The 27,246-nt window shown below is 44.7% G+C and overlaps 1 protein-coding gene and 1 pseudogene across 1 annotated transcript in view; one reads left to right on the forward strand and one right to left on the reverse strand.

Moving 5' to 3' along the window:
• Window positions 1-3,749: 3,749 nt before the first annotated feature.
• On the reverse strand, window positions 3,750-5,219 carry LOC123461459 (annotated as a pseudogene).
• A 3,885-nt stretch (window positions 5,220-9,104) lies between these two features.
• The window catches only part of LOC105944606 (zinc finger protein 627-like), a 107,742-nt gene continuing 89,600 nt past the window's right edge, over window positions 9,105-27,246 (forward strand). Inside the window, exon 1 of the mRNA XM_045151857.1 lies at window positions 9,105-9,222. Within this exon, the coding sequence (XP_045007792.1) occupies window positions 9,220-9,222 (3 nt within the window). The 5' untranslated portion in view covers window positions 9,105-9,219. The remainder of the gene's footprint in view (window positions 9,223-27,246) is intronic.

The raw sequence follows: 27,246 nt of genomic DNA on the forward strand, positions 1-27,246 counted from the left end.
GGACCAGTGTCACGCCCGCCTCACCAGCAAGGAGGACGCCACAATCAGGATTCTTCTGAACACACTTTATTGGGGACTGCCAAGCTGCTAGATGCGAAGACCCAGAACCATGAAAGGCAACTGTTTATATAGGGTTTTAGGCTGCCTACCCACAAATGATTGGTCAACTGAGGATATGTGGCCACCAGTGATTGGTTACTTTCTGGATGCCTCATTAGCATCGGCCCACGACGGGTTGGAGCATGCGCACTGTGCTTGATTTACACCAGCTGTGACCAAGAAGAGGCCAGAAACCGGCGCCAACTTGTAATGGCATCTGCACGGCTCCTAACAGACCAGGCAAAATTCTCCCCTGGGTTACTCTCACAAATCCAACATGCTGCCCTTAAGGTGTGGCAAAATCTCCCATCTAAAGGAACTATGACTTCCTTGACCAGAGTAAAACAAGGAGCTAATGAGCCATATAGCGACTTTGTCAGGAGGCTCACTGAAGCTGCAGAACGGCTTATGGGAAGGGGAGAAACAGATAATGAATTCATAAGACATCTCACCTTTGAAAATGCCAATTCGGCTTGCCAGGCAGCCATCTACCCCTCCTGCCGTGGTAAAAGTATCTCTGACTTTATCCAATTATGTGCAGATGTGGACCCTACTTCTCGCAGCATTGCGTTAGCGATAGGAGCTGCCCTGAAAGGTTTCACACAGGGAAACAACAATAAAAGTTGCTTTAAATGTAAAATTCCAGGTCATTTTTCCAGAGAATGTACCACCCCTAGGGCTACATGCCGGCCTCCTTCCTCCTTCTGTTCACGTTGTAAGCGTGGCAAACATTGGGCCTCTGACTGTCATTCTAAAACAAATATCCAGGGAAACCCCTTACCACAAAAGCAGGGAAACTTAACACGGATCCCCGGACAGAACCCTGGGGCTATCAGGTTCGTCCCCCAGTCTACTCAAAGTGTGACATCTCTACCCTCTCCCGGGCAATAGCTGGCAGTGCAGGACCGGACCTCTGTTCCGCCTCCAGAACAATACTAATGCGGGGGGGGGGGGGGATTCAGGTCCTGGCCACAGGAGTTTTTGGTCCCTTGCCAAAAAACACTTTTGGCCTTATCTTGGGACGTGCCAGTTCAACCATTCAGGGCCTCACCATTTCTCCAGGGGTCGTTGATAATGATTATACTGGGGAAATTAAACTCATGGCCACCACCCTTCAGGGGCCTATTACCATTCTTCCTGGACAACGAATTGCTCGGTTAATACTATTGCCCCTCAATAATAAAGCACCCTGCCAGAAACAAAAGAGAGGTCCCTATGGGTTTGGGTCATCAGGCATTTACTGGGCACAAGAGGCCACTCAAGCAAGGCCCCTTCTTAAATTAAAGTTAAAAGGAAAAACCTTTGAAGGTCTTATAGACACCGGTGCAGATGCCACAATTATTTCCAGTAAAAATTGGCCTGCATCTTGGCCTCTCACTGCTTCCATGACTCATCTCAAAGGAATCAGACAGGCCTCTAACCCCTTACAAAGCTCTGAAGTCATTCAATGGGAGGATGAGGAAGGAAACTGAGGCACTGTTCAGCTTTATGTGGTCACAGGCCTGCCCATTAATCTCTAGGGCCGAGACATCCTCTCTCAAATGAAACTTATTATGTGCAGCCCTAATGAGTTGGTAGTTCACCAAATGCTTAACCAAGGCTTCCACCTGGGACAGGGACTGGGCAAACATTCACAGGGAACAAAAGAGCCAATACCATTTACTATAAAGACTGATCGTGCTGGAATAGGCTATAAAAATTTATCCTAATGGCTGTTGACATGCCTGTACCCCATGCAGATAAAATATCTTGGAAAACAACAGAACCTGTCTGGGTTGTTCAGTGGCCTTTGGCCTCTGAAAAATTAACTGCAACCACGATGTTAGTGCAGGAACAACTTGCTGCAGGCCATATTGAACCTACTACCTCTCCTCAGAATACTCCTATCTTCATTATAAAGAAAAAGTCTGGAAAATGGAGATTGCTCCAGGACCTCAGAGAAATTAATAAGGCCATGGTACCTATGGGGACCCTACAACCAGGCCTCCCCACTCCAGTAGCAATTCCTGCAGGATATTGTAAAATCATTATTGACCTAAAGGATTGCTTTTTTACAATTCCCCTGCACCCTGAAGATCAACAGCATTTTGCATATAGTTTACCTGTGGTAAATTTTAGAGGCCTTATGCAGAGATTCCAATGGAAAGTGTTGCCCCAAGGGATGGCTAACAGCCCTACGCTGTGTCAAAAATTTGTGGCCCAAATTATAGATCCATTTAGACATAAATGGCCTTCTTTGTATATCATTCACTATATGGATGACATCCTCTTGGCCAGTCCTGATCCCACTGAACTCCTAACTTGCTCTCAAGAACTTTCTAGGGCCCTTACTGGAGCTGGTCTTCAGACAGCTCCTGATAAAATTCAATTAAAACCTCCTTACTTATTCTTAGGCTTTGAACTTTTTCATAACAAAAATCTTCCACAAAAGATCCAACTTAGGACTAACAATCTAAAAACTTTAAATGATTTTCAAAAACTCATAGGAGATATCAAATTGGCTCAGGCCTTATCTTAAGCTAACTACTGGAGAGCTTAAACCCTTGTTTGACATCCTAAAAGGAGACCCAGATCCTGCTTCAGGCTGCTCATTAACAGCCCCCGCCCTAGAATCCCTAAAGATAGTGGAGGCTACAATTTTGAGCCAAAGGGTCACTTTTATCTCTAATAAAAAGCCTATTCTCCTGGTCATTTGTGCCACTGACTTTACACCCACTGGGGTGTTCTGGCAGGAGGGGCCCCTCGTCTGGGTCCATTTACCCGCTTCACTACCCAGAGTCCTTACCCCTTATACCTCATGGGTGGTGGAATTAATAAAAATTGGACGTGACCAAAGCAGAAAAATATTTGGTAAGGACCCTGATAAAATCGTCCTACCCTATTCCACTACCCAAAAATACAGTGGTTAATACAGAATGATGATGACTGGGCAATATCTTGCTCCTCTTTTCAGGGTTCCCTTGATAACCACTACCCTGCTAACAAACTTCTACACTTTCTAAGAATTCAGCCATTTGTTTTTCCTACATTAACTTCTCCCCAACCTCTTCCCCATGTCCCTCTAGTTTTCACCGATGGCTCCTCTAATGGAGTGGCAGCCTTCACTATAGACAATCAAACCACTTCCCTACAATCCCCATTCCACTCTGCTCAATTGGTGGAGCTTTTCACTGTTTTACAGGTTTTCCAACAACTTCCAAATACCTCCTTTAATCTGTATACTGATAGTGTTTATATTGCTCAATCCATCCCCCTGTTAGAAACTGTGCCATACATAAAATCCATCACAAACGCTACCCCTCTGTTTTTCTCCATCCAGCAATGCATACATTGTAGGCAACATCCTTTTTTGTTTTTGTTTTTGTTTTCTGTGGATTTTTTCCATTTTCTTTAATTTTTTGTCTTTTTATTTTTACTTTTTAAAATAAATTCAGTGTTCACATTTCTATAAAGAATGAACGCAGTTTCAGGGAAAAGTGCTTTTCCCGGCATACCTCCTGTCTGATGCCCACCCTGATGCTTCGAGGTGCCTGGGAAAGCAGCGAGCTGCGGAAGAGAAGGCCTGCGCTTGGCTGTTGCCTCCAGACGCCAGGCAGGTAAGCTTTCAAGAAGGCAGAGGGGAAGACTAACTACTGCTTTTTAAAAAATATTCATACGCTTTGATGCGTGTCCGTTGAGACGATGAGAACAAGAGCTTGGAGACATCCCGTCCAGGCCATGCGTGGGGGGCAGCGGTGCCCTCGCACCTGCCTGTCGTGGGACATTAGGGTGCGGGGTAAGTTCTGGCTTTCAACGCGGGGCAAAGCCTCGCCCAGCTTCCTAGTTCAAGGTTGACTCTTTCCTCTAAAATCTGTGCTGAGTCTTTGACTGCATGCACGGGAAGTATGAACGTTCGACTTGTATGCAAAAAGGTACAAAAACAACTAGAATATAAAAGTTTTGGTAATATAAGGCCATCTGTTCAAGTCCACCTTGGAAACCTGTAACAGATATTTAAATACTACAGTGAAAAGGCATCTTATTATACTTTTAAAAACATCTGAATTCGCTAAGATTAAGTATGTAAAAAAAATCATTTCCCTTTGAGAGCACTTTGTCCTTTGAAGAAGGGGAGGTGGAGGGGAGGGCACCACCGTGGCTAATGCTTCAGCCACGGGTAGGCTTCAATGGAGGCCTTGCGGCGGTCGCCATAGTCGTACAGGAGCTCATCTCCCGCTGCGATGTCACGCGAGGCGATGAGGGTGAGGTGAGGCACGCCATCGATGTCATGCAGTTTAGTTTGGCAGTTCCCACATTTGCTGTGGATGATCAGTCTCCCTAGGCGATTTGTCTCTCGAGTGGCATCCACGCAGTATGTTTTGCTCAGTTACTGAAAATAGCACATGTAGCAGCCCGTGGAGGGGTCTTGTGCATAGAGCCTCCCGCTTCTTGGCGTCAGTGATCTCAATGAGGTCCCCGTGGTATTCCCCCACCAAGTCCCCCTGCAGAACTGCTTAGTGGCAATCACGCCCCTGCCTTTGCCATCAATGAGGTCAATCTTCATGCCTTCTTCCTTCCCACTCTCGATCAGCTCGTCTATTCTTTTCCATTCTTCAGACTGCAGCTCAGCTTTGCTCTTCCTGGAGCTCCTTCGGACCGGGTAGAAATCTGTGAGTTTGCGATTCTGCTGTGTTTTTCCTTGAGCTTTTTTCCGGGGGGCCTGCTTGCCCTTAAGGGGCTTTTTCAGGGCTTGCTTGGTGACAACTGCATTGGTAGAATCAAATGATGGGGGTGGAGTTTTTGGAGGTTCTGCTGCTTCAGATTTTTGGTTTGGAAAAGGTGCCAGGGGATCTCTCCTGGCATCTTTGATCTTCTGTTCCTCAGACTTCATGGTGTTTCTTATGGCGTTCCCAGCATTTCTTTTCTCTTCTCGTTTCCTGTAGATCCCAGCTAATAGTTTCCCTTGGCATTTGACTTCATGCTGTATAACGGAGTTCTCTTCCTGAAGGGGAATACGCATTCCAGAGCACTTGTTTGGGCTCATGTAGGAATAGATCTTTGATTGCCCAGCAAACACATTCTCCTCTTGTCATGGCTGGGGCTCTGTCACCTCCAGGGATCTCCCAGGAAACCGAGCTTTCGAAAAAAGTTGCAACAACTGTAGCCAACTGCCAACATCCTTTTTATATAGGCCATATTTGTGCTCATTCTGGACTCCCTGGGCCTCTAGCCACAGGCAATGCCATGACTGATAAAGCCACCCACGTTGCCTTCTTTGTTGAGCTCGATCCTGTGGCCCAGGCCAAAGCAGCTCACTCTGTACATCACCTTAACGCTCAAACCTTACATCTTCTTTTTAAAATCACCAGGGAACAAGCTCGCTAGATAGTCAAACAATGCACAAACTGTGTCACCCTTCTACCCATTCCCCACTTAGGCGTGAATCCTAGAGGTTTAATTCTCAATGAGATCTGGCAAATGGATGTAACACATGTTCCCTCATTTGGTAATCTTAAATACCTTCATGTTACTGTGGATACCTTTAGTGGATTCATTTTTGCCAGCCTCCATGCTGGAGAAGCTTCAAAAAATGTCATTGCTCATGTACTCAATTGTCTTGGTGTCATGGGAAAGCCTCAAATTATTAAAACTGACAATGGTCCTGGATATACTAGGAAAAAATTCCAAAATTTCTGTCATCAATTGCAAATTAAACGTATTACAGGCATACCATACAATCCCCAGGGTCAAGGAATTATTGAGCGAGCCCATCAAACTATTAAACATACCCTCCAAAAGTTAAAAACGGGGGATTTATATCCCATAAAAGGCTCTCCAAGAAATATCCTTCATCATGCCTTGTTTATCCTAAACTTTTTAACCTTTGATACTCAGGGAAATTCAGCTGCTGATTGCCTTTGGCACACAAATACAAAAAATACCTTTGCTAAAGCCATGTGGAAAGATCCTTTAACTTTAAAATGGAATGGCCCAGACCCAGTACTCATTTGGGGCCGAGGACCAGTATGCTTGTTTGACACCAAAGAAAATGCTGCGAGATGGTTGCCAGAGAGACTTGTAAAACAAAGCTGATGATCCTCCAGTGACATCTCACATATCCAGGGAAGAAACACTTCCCTGAGAGAATCTTCCTTTTTCCCTAACAGGACAAAGTTGGAAGGACCTCTACTTATCTTAATCCTCTCACTCATAATCGGACTCATTATAATTAAAATCATGTCTTTTATATGTCAACAGATTAAAGCCATTAAGGTGCAGCCTTTACAGGTCCATTATCACAGACTGGAGCTGGCGGATCGAGGCGAGTCATTGCCACTGAAGACCTACCACCTGCAGCTGCCACTCTCCCTTGATCTTACATTCTGTACTTATTTACTATACTGCTGTCCTCTACACCTCTGCTATCACTGCCATCTACCTGTCTTGGCCAAATAGCTCCCCCTCCTTTAGGAGCTGCATAGGATTCAGACCTATACATATCAGCTCACAATAAAGTGAGTGTGATATGGGCACCAATGTGGGTGCGAGGCAAAGCACCGCAAGGGAAGGTCCCTATCTGACCGCTTCTGAATTCCCTGAGAGATATACCTGGCTTGCATGGAGGTTGGTACCATAACTGTTATCACTAAAGCCGTGCCTCACTCTCCAGCCACACAGGCCCTGCCTCCCCTCCCCAAAAGGTACCAAGGGCCAAAGATTTTGGGAAAAAGACATCCCATGGGAGGAGTCGGGTCCCTACTCCCCCAGTTGGTTAATGCCCACCGCTGCAAAGCAGGCCTTCCCTCTTTTTGTATAAAAGAAAGGAGGAGGAGATGTTGGGAGCCATGAACCAAACCTCAGCCATGTTAACAGAGACTGCCATATAGCAAGTTAAAGTTTCTACTTCCTCACCTAATACTCAACTACCAGAAACAAAGACTGCCATATAGCAAGTTAAGTTTCTACTTCCTCACCTAATACTCAACTACCAGAAACAAAGACTGCCATATAGCAAGTTAAGTTTCTACTTCCTCACCTAATAGTCAACTACCAGAAACAATGGGATCGTACACTTGGCCAAACATTTCCCCATCCTGCCGGTAGCTAATGAAGAAACAAAGGCATTGCGGTTTAACCAGTAACTCTCTGATCTTTGCCCTAACTATGTCCCCTTCCCCCTACAACTCCTTGCCCTGACCACGTCCCCTTCCCCCTACAACCCTATATAAACCTACATGTAAGAATAAACTCTCAAGGCCGTGACAAATGTCTAGCATGGTCTCCTTCTTGTGTCTGTTTGTCTTTCACCCAGGTTAGCTTCTCCTTGAGTCCTTGTTCAACTCCCCGCTGGCTGGGGCACTTCTGGTATTATTTCTATAAAATTGTAAGTCTACACCTGGTAAGGGAGAAAGACCTCAGGTAAATTTTAATTGTGTTGGAATTTAAAAAAAATGTGTGTGTGTGTGTGTGTGTGTGTGTGTGTGTGTGCGCGCGCGCGTGCGCGCGCGCACGCGCACGTGTCAGCACACCTGCATGCTGCAAATCAATGCCAGATGCATGTGCCGCTTCTTGCATTTGGCTTTACATGTTTGCATCTGGTGTTGGGGAATTGAACTCTGTCTGGGAGGCTTTGCAAGGAAGCACCTTTAATCACTGAGCCATCTCCCTAGTCCCTGGGATTTTACCTGGTGTGGGGTGAGTACCCTTCCAATGCTAAAACAAGGGATCACTCCTTCCAACATTTACTCTATAATACTATGTGCACTATGCACTGTGCCTACAAAGAAGTGCAGGAAGCAGCTAGTGAGCTCATCAAGACAATGGGGCCAAGCCTCCCAGAAAGATGTCAGCCAGGGAGATCTCTGAGGGCCCCAAAACATTATAGACTATGGCCAAGGCTCTTTCTTGCACACCAAAACTAGATAATAAGACCCTATTGCTGAAGACTCTACATGTTTGGGCTACAAGACACCGAGAAATCAAGCTGGTACTGAGGTGGAAGCCTCCTTCCTGTTGACTAGCTATTAGGATTGTGGAAAGGCGTATGCAGCAGGTTGGGGGAGAAAAGTCATAAGTGGTTTTAATGAGCAGTGGACTCTGTAAGCTTGATCGTTGCCCAGCCAGGCCAAATGTACCAACTGGTACAACAGTGGCATGTCTCTTATGGGGGAAACCAACTTCTATCTGATTGGACTTGAGGCCTGCTCCACCAGAAGAAATTACTGCCCGGTGCTGAAAAGCCTATAATTTGGTAGGTCATAAGCCTTGGGAGGGAGTGGGATTACTACTGTTCTCTGGCTAAATTATTATGGCCACCAAATTGCCATTTATTTATTTTTTGTTTTTTTTCCGAGGCAAGGCCTCACTCTAGCTCAGGCTAACCTGGAATTCACTATGCAGTCTCAGGGTGGCCTTGAACTCATGGTGATCCTCCTACCTCTGCCTCTATGCATCTATGTTCATGAGGGAGATTGGTCTGTTATTTTCTTTTTTTGTTCTATCTTGCCTGGTTTTGGCATCAGGGTGATGCTGGCTTCATAGAAGGAGTTTGGTAGAATTCCTTCTTTTTCTATTTTATGGAAAAGCTTAAGAAGCAATGGTGTTAGGTCTACCCTGAAGGTCTGGTAAAATTCAGCAGTGAATCCATCTGGGCCTGGGCTTTTTTTAGAGGGAGAGAGAGAGGGAAAGGGAGAGGGAGAGGAAGAGAGAAGGAGGGAGGGAGAGGAGAAAGAGCAAGGTCAGCTCAGCCAGCCACATCAGGAGCAATTTCTGCTCAAATGCAAATATCTCTGGAAACTGGGTGAATTCTTGAGGCTGAAGCCACGGTTGAAAGGGCCATGGCCGTCCCTCGCATTTCAGTTACAGTTACGCAAACCTAAGAGCATTTATCCCATAGTTCAATCCTGGAAGGCTCGGGTGGCCCTAGCCAACCCCAGCCTCAACAGTGAGCTCACAGGACTAGCCAATGAGCAGCGCCAATGGGCGTGGCCCGAGCCGCAGCTGCGCTGGGCTCTTTTCCGGCTGCTGCGCTGTGCCTCCGTTTTGGACTCTGCAGCCGCGTGAGGCGCCCCGGGGCCCGTGTGCCGAGCTGTGGGCGCCGGGGACCTGAGCTGCTTGCCGGCCAAGCCCGGAAGCCGGGACATGGTGAGCGTGGGGCCGGCTGTCCTCAGACCGGGAGGACCGGCCGGGAGCCGCCAGAGCCGCCGGTGGCTCCGGCCTCCCCGCGCAGCCGCCCTGGCGCCGCGGGCTCGGGGTCGCGTCCTCCCCGCGGGGCGGGGCGGGGCCGGAGCGGCGTCCTGGGCGGTCCGCTGGGCTCGGGCGGTGACCCGGACCTCGGCCCTGCGGCCTCTGGGCAGCTCCGCCGACCCGGCGCGAGAGGCGGCGCGGGTCCCCGTCGTGGTGCTTCTGGGGTCCGTCGGGAAGCCAGCGGGGGTTGCTGCCGACGTGTAGAGCTTGCCTAGCGGATTAGGATCCCTCGCTCACACCCCAAGCATCGCATATACCGCCTTGTTGGAATCCGTCTTTCATCCCAGCATTTGGGATTGGAAGCAAGAGGATAAGGAGTTGTAGTGTTACCAGCGTTATCCTCCACTACATAGTGTTAGGTCGGGGGGGGGGGGGTTGCACAAATAATGAGGCAGAGACTGCTTGAGCTCAACAAAAACCAGAGAGAAATTTATTACAGCCAAGGCAAGACAAAGCTGATGGATCAGGGACAGGCCAAACTCGGGAGCTGGAACTGCATCCCCGAAGGAGTGGCTCACAAGCTTTTTAAAGAAAAATCACAACCAGGTGCTGGGCAAACAATGTACAGCCAGGGTGACCTTAACAGGATTGGTGAGTTTCAGGTGGAGAAATACATTGTAACGATGTAACTGTAGCTAAGGAACTAGTTGCTTTGGTTCCAGGATATAGGCAAGCCTAGAGGGTATTCAGAGAGGGGATCTGACTTTTTTTTATTGGTTGGCTCAGTTACAGGGAAATAACTTGTAGTCATTCCTGGAACTGGAGGTCAACAACAGTACATGAACAATATAGAAAATGTTTTACAAAATGGAGTTTCTATGGCTAGCTTAGTTCTTTCATTCCCCTCGTTGATTTAGGACTGAATCAAACCTTTGATTCAAGATTATGCCCCTCAGATAATCCTGTGACCAGGCAGTTATACTGGGTTCTGACTACCATAAGTTTTATAGATGAGACCTTTGTTTAACAAATTGGAGCAACTAATTTAAGGATACAGGGTCCTATGATTAATCCCATCAGTAGCACTAATGGGCCAACAAGGGCAGTAAGCAGGAGTTAGCCAAGGGGACCAGTTGAACATTTTGTGAAACCAAGACCATGATCATTAACTGTCTGTCTATTTTCTATGTTTTTAGGAGGGCTAGGGTTTGTCTGATGATCCCCGAATGATTAGCATAAAAACAGCATGTTTCTTATAATGCTGCGCATTGTCCTCTTTCCTTAAGGAACAAGAGGTCTAAGCCCCTTCTGTTTTGAAGGAGTACTTCGGCCAAGGAATTGATTTGGTTTTCTAATAAGGCTGTCGTCTCGCATAGTCTCGTTAAATCTCTGTTTACGGCTTCATTTAGCTGTTGATTATTGGAGAGTCCGAGGGCCAACAAGTTGTCCTTGATGGCAGCAGACCCTGCTATTCCCATTCCCACTAAGGCAGGTTTTAGAGTGGGAACGGCCCTCTGAAAACGGTAAGGGATGAGAGAAGGCATTAGATGTTGACTGCCCATTTCTCCTTCGTAATAGAGTACCCTGGGTACAACCATTACTAAGATACAGAATTCAGGGCTATTTTTCTTTGTGAAGAAGGACACTGATAGGCAAAGTGTTAGTCCTGTGGTGCAAGCAAAGTATGCCCGGTCAGGGGCAGCTAGTAATCCTTTCCAGGAGTTGGAGATTGGAACAACATGGGTGAAGGAAGGATGGCATAGTGATGAGTAGGGGAGCCCTCTAACTGATAGTTGTCAGAGTGAAAGCAGGTGCCATTTCCCGAGATGTCACCTACAGTGATGGAAGACGCCAGGGGCATGAGCGAGAGTCATTAGTGGGAACAGTTTTTAGCTTGGAAAATGGAAGGGGGTCTTGAAAGGCCACCCCATATAATATAGGGGGGTCTAGGGTCCAGACAAAGCCAGCAATCTTTAGTGGCATTGGGAGTGCTAGATTTTAGTAATGAGTGTGTGGCATTAACTAGATTCACTAGGGTAGTGACAGATGGAGAGGTTAGGTTTGAGGGCCTTTGACAGTATGGCTCTAGGTAGAGAGGCTAGGGGTCCAATGGGGAGACTGGGGATAGATTCCTTCTGGGGTATACACTAGATACTAAAAGAAGTTCCAGGGTCTGGGCCAGGAATATAAGCTGTCAGCCCCCAGGTTTTCCTACCTGCCAGGATGGGATGACATGCGCCTCCCCAACTGCTTGATTTACAGGGGTGGATGTGGGAAAGGTAGACAAGAGAGGTCAGGATCCACATTGGTGGCCTTCCATTTTTCTGGCCCAATTGTTAGGGATTCACATCTCCATTACACACAAAAATTAGTCCCCTCAGTACAGGGATGTCCCATTCACGTATCGATCCATGGAGCACAGGTAATAAGTGTATGTGAGTAAATTGAGGTTTCTAATGGGAATTTGGCCCCTTGATAGTTCCAAATAGAAGACCAGAGATATGCAAGGTCTACTCGAAAGTAAGGTTGTTGGTTTAGGTCACTGGGAAAAAAAGCTAGACAGGACTTTTCCTGTTTTTGTTTCAGTTAGCCTCCAGACACAAGGTGGGGGTTCATCGGCCACTGGGGGCCCATGTGGGGAGTCTAAGAGTCTGGACACTCTGAAAGATAAAGCATTAGAAGGAGACAAGAAATTAAAGTCAATGGCTGACAAACTAGCTTGACTCACAGAGGGTCAGTTGGATGTCTTTCAGTCTGCCATCTGGAGTTGGGCTTGTATCTTCAGTCTGGCAAGGGTTTGATTTGGGAGTGATGAATCCAAATCCAGATGTGTCTACCTTGACTGCTGTCAGGGTGGTGAGGATGATAGTGTGTGGTCCTTTCCACTGTGGGGACAAGGTTTTCCCTGGGTCTCTTGACCCAGATTAGGTCCCCAGGTTTATATCTGTGGGGTTTGGTGGGTGGCAACTCATAGACTTGCCTCAGGATTGGGAAGATATTATCCCGGGCTATCTGTAGTCCCTGGCTAGATTGGAGAAAATTAAATTCAGATATCTCAGGTAGCAATTCTGTCTGGAATCTGGGGAGTAGGGGAGGTGGCCTCCCAAACATGATCTCATAGGGAGTCAAGCCATAGGTGTAGGGAGTATTCCGGGTGCAGAACAGGGCAAAGGATAGGAGGGCTGTCCAGTCCTTGCCAGTTTCAAGGGGTAATTTATTTAAGGCCCCCTTAATGTCCGATTCATTCTTTCTATCTGTCCTGAGCTTTGGGGGTGATAAGCACAATGAAGTTTCCAATTAGTCCCAAGATTTTTATTAACCCTTGTGTTACCTGTGAGACAAGGCAGGTCCATTGTCTGAGCCTATAGTGGTGGGGAGGCCATACCTGGGGATGAGTTCTTCCAAAATTTTCCTAATCACCACATTGGCTATTTCTTTCTTTGTAGGAAAAGCCTCAATCCATCCTGAAAAAGTATCTACAAAAACTAGAAGGTACTTACAACCATATTTATCTGACCTTACCTCAGTAAAACAACTTCCCAGTATACCCTCGGTGCCAATCCCCTTTCCCTCTTGTTGGGAGTCTGGTTGTTGGTACTTGGTTTTTTGACTTGGCAGGGTAAACATTTAGAGACACAGTCTTCTATAATTTAGCTGAACCTGAAAATTTAAAAGCAAGAAGAGGCCAGGAGTTCTCTAATTTTACATCTGTCTAGATGAGTACCTTTATGGATCTGATGGATTAGGTCCTTTGCCATTTCTTCAGGAAGAACCAGATGTCCCTATATCTATCTATATCTATATCTGTATCTATATCTATATCTATATCTATATCTATATCTATATCTATATCTATCTATATCTATATCTATATCTATATCTATATCTATATCTATATCTATATCTATATCTATATCTATATCTATATCTATATCTATATCCATCCTTTTCTGGTGTAGGGATATTGCAGGGTACCAAAGTCCTAGTTATCTTGGGCCATATACTTTCGTACATCTGGCAGGGCTGGTACTGGCAGCATGACCAACAGTTTTGAGTCTCCCATGGCTGCCTTTTTAGCAGCCTGATAGCCAGTCTATTTCCTGTGCCTCCAGAGAATCTCCTTTCTGGTGGCCAGGGCAGTGAATTATAGCCAATCTCTTTGGTAGCCAGAGGGCAGATAACAAGTTTCATTTTTATTTTTGACAGTCTTTCCTTCTGCTTTGAGCAGGCCTCATTCATGGTAAACAGCACCATGAACATATGATGTGACAAAGGCATACCTGCTATCAGTATATATGTTGGCCACCCATCCATCACTCAATTTGAGTGCCTCTGTTAGTGCCATGAGTTTAGTCCTTTGAGCTGAAGTTCCCGGGAGCAAAGCAGTAGCCCAAACAGTCTCATCTAGAGTTACCACACCTTCCCTGGCATACCTTGTTCCATCCTGAATGAAGCTGCTTCCATCTGTGAAGAAAACCACGTCCGGGTCTTTCCAGGGGACATCCGTCAGGCCTGGTCTAGTTCCCTGGACTAGTTGAAGTACTTCCGTGCAGTCATGCAATTTCTCCAAGTCAAGGTTGGGTAGCAAGGTAGCCAGGTTAAGGGTGGATGAAGGCTGAAAGGTTATCCTTGGGGGATTGAGTAACAAAGCTTGGTAGTGAGTTAGTCTGGCATTTGTCATCCACATGTCCGGGGGATTTTTGAGAACCCCTTACTTAGAGTGGGTGGTGGTGATGGTAAATGGCTGTCCCAGAGTTAAGTTTATCTGCATCCTTTACCAAAAGGGCAGTGGCAGCAGTGATGCGTAAGCAACTCAGCTAGCCAGCGGCCACTGAGTCCAGCCTCTTACACAGATAGGCCACAGGTCATTTCCAGGGGCCAAGTTGTTGAGTCAGTACCCCTTTAGCTATTCCCACCTGCTCATCCACAAACAGCCGGAAGGGTCTGTGGACATCTGGAAGGGCAAGGGCAAGTACTTCAAGGAGTACCTTTTTAATACCCTGGAAAGCCTGATCTTGAGCTTCATCCCAAGAAAAAGAGCTCTCATTACCCTGAGTGGCTTCATAAAAAGATTGGGCCATTTCTACAAAACCAGGTATTCAAAGCCCACAGAAGCTGGTGGAACCTAGAAACTTGCATAATTGTCTTCGTGCCCTTGGGGTAGGGATCCCAAGGATGGTCTGCTTGGAAGCTGGAGACAGCCACCATTGACCTTCCTTTAATATGTTACCCAGGTAAATAACTTCTGAGGCACAAATTTGGGCCTTTTTGGCAGATACTTTGTGGCCTAAGGTGGCCAAAGTTTGCAGTAATTCTTCAGTGGCCTGAAACCAAGTTTCTTGGTCTTCACCAGCCAGCAAGAGATCATCAGTATATTGGAGGAGACTCATTTCAGTGTGGGAGGCATGGTACTCATTCAGGTCCCGATGTTTTTGAATCCTTGAGTGAGATGAGTCCATATCAGTTGGCCACTGAAACCTTGCTCAGGGTCTTGCCATTCAAATGCAAAGAGCATTTGACTCTCTTTAGCCAATGGCAGGCTTAAAAAGGCATACTTTAGGTCTAAGACAGTGTAGATCTGTGGTTCTGGAGGGAGTGAGCTCAGCAGGGTATATGGGTTAGGTACCATAAGGTGAATATCTTCAAGCCTTTTTTTAATCTCCCCCAAATCTTGTACTGGCCTATAATCCATTGTCCCCAGTTTCCTGACTGGGAGGAGAGGTGTGTTCCAAGGGGACTTGCAGGGTACCAGAATACTGTGTTGTCTCAGTCTTATCTATATGCTTGTGAATCCCCTGATGGGCTTCTGGAGTCATTGAATATTGTTTTATTTGGATTGGAGAGGCTGAAGGCTTAAGGCTCACAATCACAGGGGCTTGATGAATTGCCAACCCTGAGGAGGGAGGGGTTGGATTCAGCCCAGACTTCAGGAATTTGCTGCTGTAATTCAGGCAGAAAGGCCTGGGGCCTGACAGTCAATGTGTTGGAGAAGAGGCAGTATTCTTCCTCCATATCGACATCCAAAACACAAAGTACTTCAGGCTGTGGGGAGATCATCACCCCGTTCCCAGTGAAGTGAATTTGGGCTTTCATTTTGATCAACAAGTCTCTTCCCAGAAATGGGTAGGGACAATCGGTGATAACCATAAAGGAGTGGGAGACCTTACTTCTCCCTAGATCCACTGAGTGTTTGGTGGTCCCTGGATATAGGTTGGTGCCTATTGCTCCTTGGATCCAGGTTTCCTTTCCTGACAGGGATCTCGTGGATGATTTTAGAACAGAATTATAAACGCCTGTATCTACCAGGAAGCTGACCAATTGCCCCTCTACTTTCAAAAGTTACCCAAGGCTCAAGGAGGGGAAGTGTGCCCTTTTGGCCTCAATCACCTAATCCACCCAGTTCTAGGACCTTTGGTGAGTTCCTAGAGCTCACTTGTCTCTGTTTTCTTTGGGGACATTCTCCCTTCCAGTGGCTTATCTCCTTGCAATAGGCACACTGATCCTTTTTAAAGGGGTGGCCAAGAGGTGGCATCTCCGCAACTCTTGTGGTTGGTCCCCCTAAATGGTTGGCTTCCCTTGTAGTTCTTGAGGCCCCTCTTATTTCTTTCCCCTGCTGGTAAGAGGACTTTAGTTAGTCCTTTGGTCTGTCAATCCTTTGGGGTTTCCCTGTTGTAAATCTTAGTATCCACTACAACTAATTCAGATAGGTTTTTACCTTCAAATCCATCTAGATACTGGAGTTTTCTTTTAGTATCTGGGTTGGGCTGGTTAACAAAAGCCATGTTGAGGGCCATCTGATTTTCTGGTGCCTCCAGATCCAGAGGGGTGTAGGTTCTGAAAGCCTCTAATAATCTTTCCAGGTAGGTGCCAGGAGACTCATCCTTCCCCTGGATTACCTGACCAACTTTTGACAAATTTGTGGGCTGCTTAGAAGCAGCCTGGAGACCACCCATTAGAACTTGGTGGTAGATTTTTAGGTGCTCTCTTCCTTCAGGTGAGTTGGGGCCACGTTCCTGGTGGGATCCTGGGTGGTAGGAACAGAAGATGAAGGGTGACAAGATGGGCTCACTCGGCTCAGCACTGGAGAGGCCTTGCCTCAGATTGTTAGGAGGGGGGAGATCTTCCTCTGGAGAGCCTGAGGGAGGGAGTACTTCTGGAGGTTTCTCATTCCCCTTGGGTAAGAGTGAGAGGATGGTGGCCCTTTTAGTAGGAGGAACCAGAGATTTTAACCAGAAAGGGGAAGGTCAAAGATGAGGTAGCGCTAAGCCACAATGTAGGGTACTTGGTCCAGTTGGCTGGGGTGGCCAAATATGACTCTGGGTTTTAAGAATTAGGTTCAAGTCAAAAGTTCCCTCTGGTGGTCAGCCAACTTGGAAGGTAGGCCACTCAAGGGAGCAGAGGTCTGGAGTTTTTCAGGTTTCACTTTGGCTGCCGAGAGTGCTGCTGCTTCCTGGAAATCCTTAAAGTGGGAGAGAATGAGGTCAAGGGGGGGGGGGGTTGAAAGCTGAGAGGAAGAATTTCCCATGGTTAAAATAAAGTTGAGGGAGACAGAAAAACAAAGGATGATGACAAAAATGACAGCTATGAAATGAAAGTAATGAAAAGACAAGCCAGACACAACAGAAGGGAGAGCACTGTGCAGGGGTCACCAGTAATTGGTGACCCTAAACCAGATCCAAAGGGTGGCAAGTGGACAGAGGAGGAGCCAAGGCGTCCCCCAGCCCCCTTTGGCTCTGAAACCAATAGCGTGTCTGCCTGTTCTCTTTTGAGTCCTGAATGTCTAGACACCAGCAAATGAGAAAATCAAAACAAAAATAGACTTACCAGCTGGCCTGGAACCAGGGGTCTCATGCCTCAAGTTGTTCAATCTCAGGGGAACCTCCAAAATGTTGGGTCAGGGGGTTCCACAAGTAATGAGGTAGAGACTGCTTGAGCTCAACAAAAACCAGAGAAGTTTATTACAGCCAAGGCAAGACAAAAGCTGATCGATCAGGGACACGGCCAGACTCGGGAGCTGGAACTGCAACCCCGAAGGAGTGGCTCACAGGCTTTTTAAAGAAAAATCACAACCAAGCGCTGGGAACCAGGTGCTGGGCAAACAATGTACAGCCAGGGTGACCTTAACAGGATTGGTGAGTTTCAGGTGGAGAAATACATTGTAATGATGTAACTGTAGCTAAGGAACTAGTTGCTTTGGTTCCAGGATATAGGCAAGCCTAGAGGGTATTCAGAGAGGGGATCTGACTTTTTATTGGTTGGGTCAGTTACAAGGAACTATCTTATAGTCATTCCTGGAACTGGAGGTCAACAAGAGTACATGAACAATATGGAAAATGTTTAACAAAATGGAGTTTCTATGGTTAGCTTAGTCCTTTTACATAGGCCAGCCATGAGAAAACAAGCACATTGCTAAACTCCTATTTCTTAGTCTTCCAGATGCTCTGAACTTTACATTTTATGTTTAGATAAATGGTCAGCTTTGAATTGATTTTGTGAAAGCTATAAAATCTGTAGCCAATTAATTTCTTTTCATGCCAGGTGGTGGTACAGTAAGAGATAACTAGACTTTGCAATGAGTTTTCTTTCCTCCCTTGTCATAGTTAAATTTTTTTTTAAATTTTTATTAACATTTTTCATGATTATAAAATATATCCCATGGTAATTCCCTCCCTCCCCACCCCCACACTTTCCCGTTTGAAATTCCATTCCAGGCCACTTTGTGTCTGGAGGAGCACGTTGTAAGGAGTCCTATCCTTCCTTTGGCTCTTACATTCTTTCTGCCACCTCTTCTGCAATGGATCCTGAGCCTTGGAAGGTGTGAAAGAGATATTGCAGTGCTGAGCACTCCTCTATTACTTCTTCCCAGCACCATCATGCCTTCTGAGTCATCCCAAGGTCATTGCCATCTGAAAAGAGAAGATTCTTTGCCAAAAATAAGAGTAGCATTGATATATGGGTATGAACATTAAGAGAAGTGCTTACTGGGCTGTTTGGTGAGCATAGTATATATATTTAGCGAGACATTAGCAGACGTTACACCCCTAGGGCTCATAACTACCCCTGTTTTAGGTTTTTAGTATCAGGGATGTATTCCCTCCCATGGAGTGGGCCTCCAGTCCAATTAGAGGGCAGTTGGTTTCCACCATAACAGATGTGCCACTATTGCACCTGTTGGCTCATTTGGCCTGGCTGGCCAATTATAAGGCTTGCAGTGTCCACTATTGAGTATCTTCACTGGTGATTTCTCTTTCTCCCATTGAACTGTGTGCAGAATGGCTTCTTCTAGCTTTCTGTCAGCTGGTCTACATGGAGGAGGTTTTCAGCTCAGTTCCAGCAGGATTTCTCAGTGGCCTTGCAGCCCAAGTATGTGGAGTCTTCAGCAATAGGGTCTTACCATGGATTCCTGGTGGGAAGCCAAGGGCCTCTACAATGGCCTATAATATTTTGGGGACATCAGGGACCTCCCTGGCCAACAACTCACTGGAAAATATCCCATCCCTGGCGCTGAAAATTTTTTAGTAACAATCTATGACTCCTGAGTGTTCCATTGTCCAAAAGAGTAGGTTTCTATATGATTTATTTATATCCTCTTAGATTTTGATTAGCCCTCCCTGCACCTTTCCTTTACTCAGCCTTTTCCCCTGACCTCAATTAGGCTTTTTCACCCACATTAATCTATTCTTCTACTTACATATATGCAATGTCATCCTATTAAGTCTCCCCTCCCTTCCTTTCTATTCCCTTTTGTGGTGGTTTGATTCAGGTGTCCCCCATAAACTTAGGTGTTCTGAATGCTAGGTTTCCAGATGATGGAGATTTGGGAATTAATGCCTCCTGGAGGGAATGTATTGTTGGTGGTGCACTTATGGGTGTTATAGCCAGTTTCCCCATGCCAGTGTTTGACGCACTCTCCTGTTGCTATGGTCCACCTTCTTTTGGCCATGGGGTTATGTCCATCCTCTGTTCATGTCATGGTTTTTCCTGCCATTGTGGAGCTTCCCGTCTTTTTCCCACTAGCTTCTCTTGATTGGGTGTTTTCTACCAGAAATGCAAACCGTCTGCAATGGTAAAGTGGTACCGAGGAAGGGGATTGCTGCTACACATGACTGTCTGGCTTTGGCCTTTTGGAGCTGATTTTCAAGAGGGATATGGAAGGATTTGAAACCTTGTCCTAAGAGATGCCTTTCAGTGCTATAAGTACAGCTTGATGGACTGTTCTGGTCAGAGTTGAAAAACCGGAATGCAAAAAGAAATATGGACTGTGAGGTTTGGCTTATGAGGGTGAGAAAGAGTTTTGCTTTTACTGGGCTAGCAGTTTGTGTGAGGCTTGCTGTTATGCCGGTGTTCTGAGAAGCAGGGTTGCTTTGCATAGAAATGAAGTGGTGTGAGCAGAGGATTATGGTACAGAAAAAATGAAATATTTGGGCCTAAATTGCTGCCCCTTCACCTGAAAATTGTTTGTGAGATTACAACCTTTGAGACTGGGCCAATTGACCTGCACTGGAGCAACAGAAAGAAGACTTTCTGTAGACTCTTGAAGGGGCCTGAGTGCTCAGGAGTGTCCTGTTCTTCAAAGTCTGCTTTATTCCCCCCGGATTAACAAATTGGCATCTACCTGGTATTGTGGACTATCAGAAATGCAGAAGAGAGGGTCATTGAGTCTGCAACACAGTCTTGTATTTTGAAAATGGCCATGGGCATTGTGAATCAGGTTTGCTGGATGCCTGGGTGGAGACCCAGTGGAGCCATGAGGATGACCTGTGGGTTGCAGTGGTGACTCAATGGAGATTCCAGGACTGTGAGTAGCATAGCTGGAGGGGCCAACTTGGAATGCTAGAGACTTGTTGCTGGTTGGAATTATCGGACTTGAAGATTTGTTACTGGCTAGAGTTGTTGGATTGAAGCTACAGAGTGGGCTGGGGAGATGGCTTAGCGGTTAAGTGCTTGCCTGTGAAGCCTAAGGACCCTGGTTTGAGGCTCGGTTCCCCAGGTCCCACGTTAGCCAGATGCACAAGGGGGCACACGTGTCTGGAGTTCATTTGCAGAGGCTGGAAGCCCTGGGGCACCCATTCTCTCTCCCTCCCTCTATTTGTCTTTCTCTCTGTGTCTGTTGCTCTCAAATAAATAAATAAATAATTTAAAAAAAAAAGAAATGAAGCTACAGAGTTTGATGTTTGCCCTGGTTGTTTTAAGTATTGTATTGGATGAATGTTTCTTTACTATGCCCAATGCCATCTTTTACAGTGTGAATGTTTATTCTGTGCCATTATGGGTATTTTGCGGTTATTTTTTGGTATTACAGCTCAGTTAAAAGATTTTGGACCATGGGGATGTATGAACATCATTGGAATTCATAAAAATCATGAGGACTTTTAAAGTTAGATGAATGCATTTTACATCATGTATGGTTATCAGTTTATGGGGGTCAGGGGCAGAATGTGGTGGTTTGATTCAGGTGTCCCTGATAAACTTAGGGGTTCTGAATGCTAGTTTCCCAGGTGATGGAGATTTGGGAATTAATGCCTCCTGGAGGGAATATACTGTTGGGGGCAGGCTTATAGGTGTTATAACTAGTTTCCCCATGCCAGTGTTTGGCACACTCTCCTGTTGCTATGGTCCACCTTTTGTTGGCCATGGGGTGATGTCACCCTCTGTTCATGTCATCATTTTCCCTGCCATTGTGGAGCTTCCCTTCTTTTTCCCAGAAGCTGCTATTGATTGGGTGATTTCTACCAGCAATGCAAACCTGACTGCAGCACCTTTATATGTCTTTTATAGCTTACTGGCCTATGCTAATTAGTTTTCTTCCTACTCACACAGAAGTCCAACCATCTGCAGCTAGGATCCTCATATGGGAGAGAACATGCCACATTTGGCATTCTGGGCCTGGGTTACCTCAGTTAGTATAATCCTTTCCAGATCTATCCCTTTTTTTTTTTTAGGTCATCTTGACATTTATGAATCCCAAAGTAATCACATGTATGTGATTTTGACATTTATGAATTGTGAAGCAACTATATGTGCTCCATATATATCTGAGGTAAATTGTTTTTTTTTTCAGTCTAAGAAAGTATTTTTTTTTCCTTTTCACAATTTTTATTAACATTTTCCATGATTATAAAAAATATTCCATGGTAATACCCTCCCCCCCCCACACTTTCCCCTTTGCTATCCCTTTTCTTGCAGATTTCATAACTTCATTTTTCTTTACTGCTCAGTGGAACTCCATTGTGTAAATATGCCATATCTTCATTATCCACTCATCAGTTGAGAGACATCTAGGTTGTTTCCTCTTCTTAGCTACTGTGAATTGAGTGGCAGTAAACATGGTTGAGCAAGTATCTCTAAGGTAATGAGGTGAGTCCTTAGGATATAAGCCTAGGAGGGCTATAGCTGGGTCATACGGTATACCTATTTTTAGCTGTCCTACGAATCTCTACACTGATTTCCACAATGGCAGTACCTAATTGCATTCCCATCAACAGTGTAGAAGGGTTCCTCTTTTTCCACATCACCGCCAGCATTTATGATCATTTGTTTTCATGATGGTAGCCAATTTGACAGGACTGAGATGGAATCTCAGTGTAGTTTTGTTTATTTTATTTTATTTTATTTATTTATTTTTTTAAAAAAATTATTTATTTGTTTATTTGAGAACGACAGACACAGAGAGAAAGACATATAGAGGGAGAGAGAGAGAATGGGCGTGCCAGGGCTTCCAGCCTCTGCAGAAGAACTCCAGACGCGTGCGCCCCCTTGTGCATCTGGCTAACGTGGGACCTGGGGAACCGAGCCTCGAACCAGGGTCCTTAGGCTTCACAGGCAAGCACTTAACCGCTAAGCCATCTCTCCAGCCCTCTCAGTGTAGTTTTAATCTGCATTTCCCTGATGACTAGGGATGCAGAACTTTTTTTAGATGCTTATATGTCATCTGTATTTCTTCTTATTCCTTTTTTTTCTTTTAATAGGTAGGGTCTCTGGTCCAGGCTGACTTATAATTAACTATGTAGTCTCAGGGTAGCTTTGAACTCATGGCAATCCTCCTACCACTGCATCACAAGGGCTGGGATTAAAGGTGTGCACCACCACACATGCCTATATTTCTTCTTTTGAGAACTGTCTATTTATTTCCATACCCATTTTTAAATTGGGTTGTTTGATTTCTTGTTATTTAATTTTTTGAGTTTTTTTTAAATTTTTTTGTTTATTTTTATTTATTTGAAAGTGACGGACACAGAGAGAGAAAGAAGCAGATAGAGAGAGAGGCAGAATGGGCACGCCAGGGCCTCTGGCCACTGCAAATGAACTCCAGACGCATGCCTCCCCTTGTGCATCTGGCTAATGTGGGTCCTGGAGAGTCAAGCCTCAAACCAGGGTCCTTGGGTTTCATAGGCAAGTGCTTAACCACTAAGCCATCTCTCCAGCCCATTTTTTTGAGTTCTTTGTATATCCTAGATATTACTCCTCTATCAGATGTATTGCTGGCAAAGATTTTTTTCCACTCTGTAGGTTGCCTCTTTGTGTTATTCAGTGTCCTTTGCCATACTAAAGCTTTATAATTTCATGAGGGTCCCAGTGGTTAATGAAGGATTCAGGAACCAGATGGATGTCATGACAGGCTTCAGAGTCCTCAGTAGGCCTAAGTTTCTATTTCCGGGCAAGGTCTAAGTTTTTATTTTCTGGTAAGGGTGGGTTTGATAGTTATTGGAAAAACCACAAACTACTTACGCCATGCATTCCTGTAGTCATAGATGAGTTTAATTCCTCTAGCCTCTGCCAGCCAACTTTGCACACCAATATCCTAAGCTAATCAGAAGTGTACAAGTGCAATTTCTGTTTAAATCAACCAATCATGTACCCATCCCCTTCTCTGTTCATATCCCTATAAATACCCTACCCTCCTGCTACTTGAGGCCCTTGTACAGATCTACTGCATTCGTGAAGCCAAGAGTCTGAGCTTAAGCCCCAAATAAAGCTCCTTGCATTTGCATACATGTTTGGGACTCCTTGGTGGACACTGGAGGTGCCAAGAATTAGGCATAACATTTGGGGGCTCGTCTGGGATCCCCTCACATACCCTCTCCCCCAAGGACCACCAACATGTGGAGCTCAGGTTGCAGTTAATCTATGGTTTTATTGCTGGAGCAATTGGGGTTAAACTCAGAATGTCTTTGCTAAGACCAATATGTGGAAGGGTTTCTCTGCTTTTTCCTCTAGTAGTTTCAGAGTATTGTTGGGACCCCTCCTCACGGAGGGATTCCAAGCCTTGGGAATCGAGTGAGACCCCAAAGACTGACACTGACACTTCTTGATGCAAAGCAGCAAGAGGTGTTTATTGAAGTACCGGTGCACCGGGGCTCAACACAGAGTCCTCACGCTGGAGGGGTGAAGAGCCCCGAATAGCAACTTTACAGGGTTTATATAGGGAAAAACCACAAAGTTAGGGAGGGGGGGTCTTGCTCAAGGGACTTTCCATATAGAGTGGATTTTGATTGGTGGAATCCATCTGGTGTTGCTTGCCTAGGCCAGAAGTGACCACAGGCAGGACGGTGGCTTCCTGAGTTCCAGAAAACTGAGACAGGGTTCGGGAATTAGGCAGTTGAGCAACGTTCAGGATCAGAGACTATCATGTTAAAATAGTTGTTCTTTAGTCAATTTGTGGCAAGGAAGCAAGCAAGTTACAAAAGTTAAGAAGGCAGGTTAGCATGGTAACGAGGCTTTTAATTTCTGTAACCTTACAGTATCAGGTCTGATGTTAAGGTCTTTAATCCATTTGGACTTAATTCTGGTGCAAGGAGAGACAGAAGAGTCTATTTTCATCCTTCTACAGATACATATCTAGTTTTCCCAGCATCATTTGCTGAAGAGACTGTCTTTTCTCCAATGAGTATTTTTGGCATTTTTGTGGAAGATCAAAGATCACGTGGCAATAGCTACCCGGACTTATATCTGGGTCTTCTATTCTGTTCCATTGATCTATATGTCTGTTTTTGAACCAGTACCATGCAATTTTTGTTACTTTTGCTCTGTAGTATTATGTTAAAAATCAGGTATGGTAATACCACCTATTTTTATTGTTCAGTATTTTTTCAGATGTCCAACATTTTTGTGCTTCCAAATGAATTTTTGGATTTTTTTTCTCTTTATGTGAAGAATGCCATTGGAATTTTGATGGGGATTGCATTAAATATGTAGATTGCTTTTGGTAAGATTGACATTTTCACAATATTAATTCTTCCGATCCAGGAATGTTTTTCCATTTCCTAGTTTCTTCTGAAATTTCTTGAGTGTTTTAAATCCTTCTCTTCCTTTGTTAGGTTTATTCCAAGTGACTTTATTTTTGTTGTTGTTGATGCAATTGTGAATGATAGTGATTCTCTGATTTTATCCTCTGTGTCTTTGTTGTTAGCATATAGAAATACTATTGATTTCTATGTGTTTATTTTGTATCCTGCTACATGGATGTAGGTGATTATCAGCTCTAAGAGTTTACTGGTAGTCTTTAGGGTCCTTTATGTATCGAATCATGTCATCTGCTGCTGGGCTCCTTCCCACTCAGGTAGTGCCGAGGGAAGAACCAGCGTAGGATGTTGGGAGTCTTTTCGAAGCAGGAACTCACTTTATTGTTACAGGTGCGTGTTTATATAATGTCGAGAAGGAAGGTGGAGACTTTAGGGTGGGGTGAGATATAAGGGCCAATAGCATACCGAGACCTCTGAGATGATTGGTTCTAAGTGCTCACGAGCAGGGACTGTTAACTTCCTGTGTGGAAGTGGCAGGCTAGAGACCATTTGGCCCCCTGCTGAGTTCTAAGTGCCCATGGGCAGGAATTCTAATTTCCTGTGTGGAAGTAGCAGGCCAGAGGCCATTTGGCCCCCTGCTGAGTCATAGCTGGGCAGAGGCAGTTAGGCTCAGGAAGTCCCACTAGGCCTCACTTCCGGGCCACTCAAGGCCCAACAATCTGCAAATAATGACAACTTGATCTGTTCCTTTCCAAAATTATCCCTTTTATGTGCGTCTCTTGCCTCATTGCTATGGCTAAGACTTTCAGTCCTATATTAAATAGAAGTGGGGACAGTGGACACCCTTGTCTTGTTCCTGATTTTAGTGGAAAAGCTTCCAGTTTTTCTCCATTTATGGAGTAATATGTTGGCTGTAGGTTTGTCATAAATGGCTTGTATTATGTTGTAATATGTTCCTTCTGTTCCCAGTCTTTGTAGGACTTTTATCATGAAGGGATGTTGCATTTTGTCAAATGCTTTCTCTGCGTCCAATGAGATGATCATGTGATTTTTGTCCTTCAACCCGTTTACGTAATGTATTACATTTATAGATTTGCGTATGTTGAACCATCCCTGCGTCTCCGGGATAAAGCCTACTTGGTCAGGATGAATGATCTTGCTGATATATTCTTGTATTCTGTTTGCCAGTATTTTGTTAAGAATTTTTGCATCTATGTTCATGACTCCTGGTTTTGGTATCAGGGTGATGCTGGCTTCATAGGAGGAATTTGGTAGGATTCTTTCTTTTTTCATTTTATGTAAAGCTTTAAGAAGCATTGGTGTTTATTCTACCCTGAAGGTCTTACGAAATTCACCAGTGAATCCATCTGGGCCTGGATGTTTTTTGATAACTGCTTGGATCTCTATACTTGTGATAGGTCTATTTAAGTGATTAATCTCATCCTGATTTAATTTTGGTAGGTCATATAAATCAAGGAAATCACCTATTTCTTTCAGATTTTCAAACTTAGTGCAATATATATTCTTATACTATGTCCCTATGATTTTTTTGAATTTCTCTGATATCTGTTGTGATGCTACCTTTTTCATCTCTTAATTTTATTAATTTGTGTCTCATCTCTCTTTTGGTCAGATTTGCCAAGGGTTTATTAATCTTGTTTATCCTTTCAGAGAACCATCTCTTCCTTTCATTGATTCTTTGGATTGTGTTTTTGGTTTCTATTTAATTAACTTCTGCCCTAATGTTTATTATTACTTGCCCTTCTACTGATTTTTGGTTTGCCTTGTTCTTCTTTTTCCAAGGCTTTAAGGTGAAACATTAGGTTGTTTACTTGAGACCATTCTAGTTTTTTTTTTTTTTTTTTGGTTTTTCAAGGTAGGGGATTGTTCTAGCTCAGGCTGACCTGGAATTAACTATGTAGTCTCAGGGTGGCCTTGAAGTCACGGTGATCCTCCTACTTCTGCCTCTCTAGTGCTGGAATTAAAGGCCTGCACCACCATGCCCAGCTCCATTCTAGTTGCTTAATTTAGGCACTTAAAGCTATGAATTTCCCTCTTAGGTCTGCTTTCATTGTGTCCCAAAGGTTTTAGTATGTTGTGTTCTCATTCTCATTTGACTCTATGATTTTTTTGATTTCCTTCTTGATTTCTTCATTGACTTACCATCATTTAGTAGTGTATTGTTTAGTTTCCATGATTTTGTGTATGCTCTATAACTTTTCTTGTTATTGATTTGTAGCTTGATTCCATTGTGGTCATATAGAATGCAAGGATTTATTATAATTTTTCTGTATTTGTTAAAATTTGCTTTGTGTCCTAATATATGGTCTATTTTAGAGAATGTTACACATGCTGCTGAAAAGAATGTGTATTCTACAATTGATTTTGTCTTTAAATATATTCCTTTAGCCTGCTTTTATTGTGCAATGTCCTTATTTCTCCATCTATTTGAATGAATAGCTTTGCAGGATAAAGTAACTTTGGTTGACAGTTGTTATTTTTCAGAACTTGGAATACATCACTCCAAGCCCTTCTGGCTTTTAAGTTTGTGTTGAGTAATCTGCTGTGATCCTGATGGGCTTGTCTTTGTAGGCAACTTCATTTTTCTCTCTAACTGCTTTCAAAATTTTTTCTTTGGTTTGTATGTTTGGTATTTTAATTATAATATGGCGAGGAGGGGTTCTTTCCAGGTTTTGTCTGGCTGGTAGTCTAAAGGATTTCTGTATCTGCATTGGCACCT

The sequence above is a fragment of the Jaculus jaculus genome, chromosome 1 (genome assembly GCF_020740685.1).
Source record: "Jaculus jaculus isolate mJacJac1 chromosome 1, mJacJac1.mat.Y.cur, whole genome shotgun sequence".
NCBI classification, from domain to species: domain Eukaryota; kingdom Metazoa; phylum Chordata; class Mammalia; order Rodentia; family Dipodidae; genus Jaculus; species Jaculus jaculus.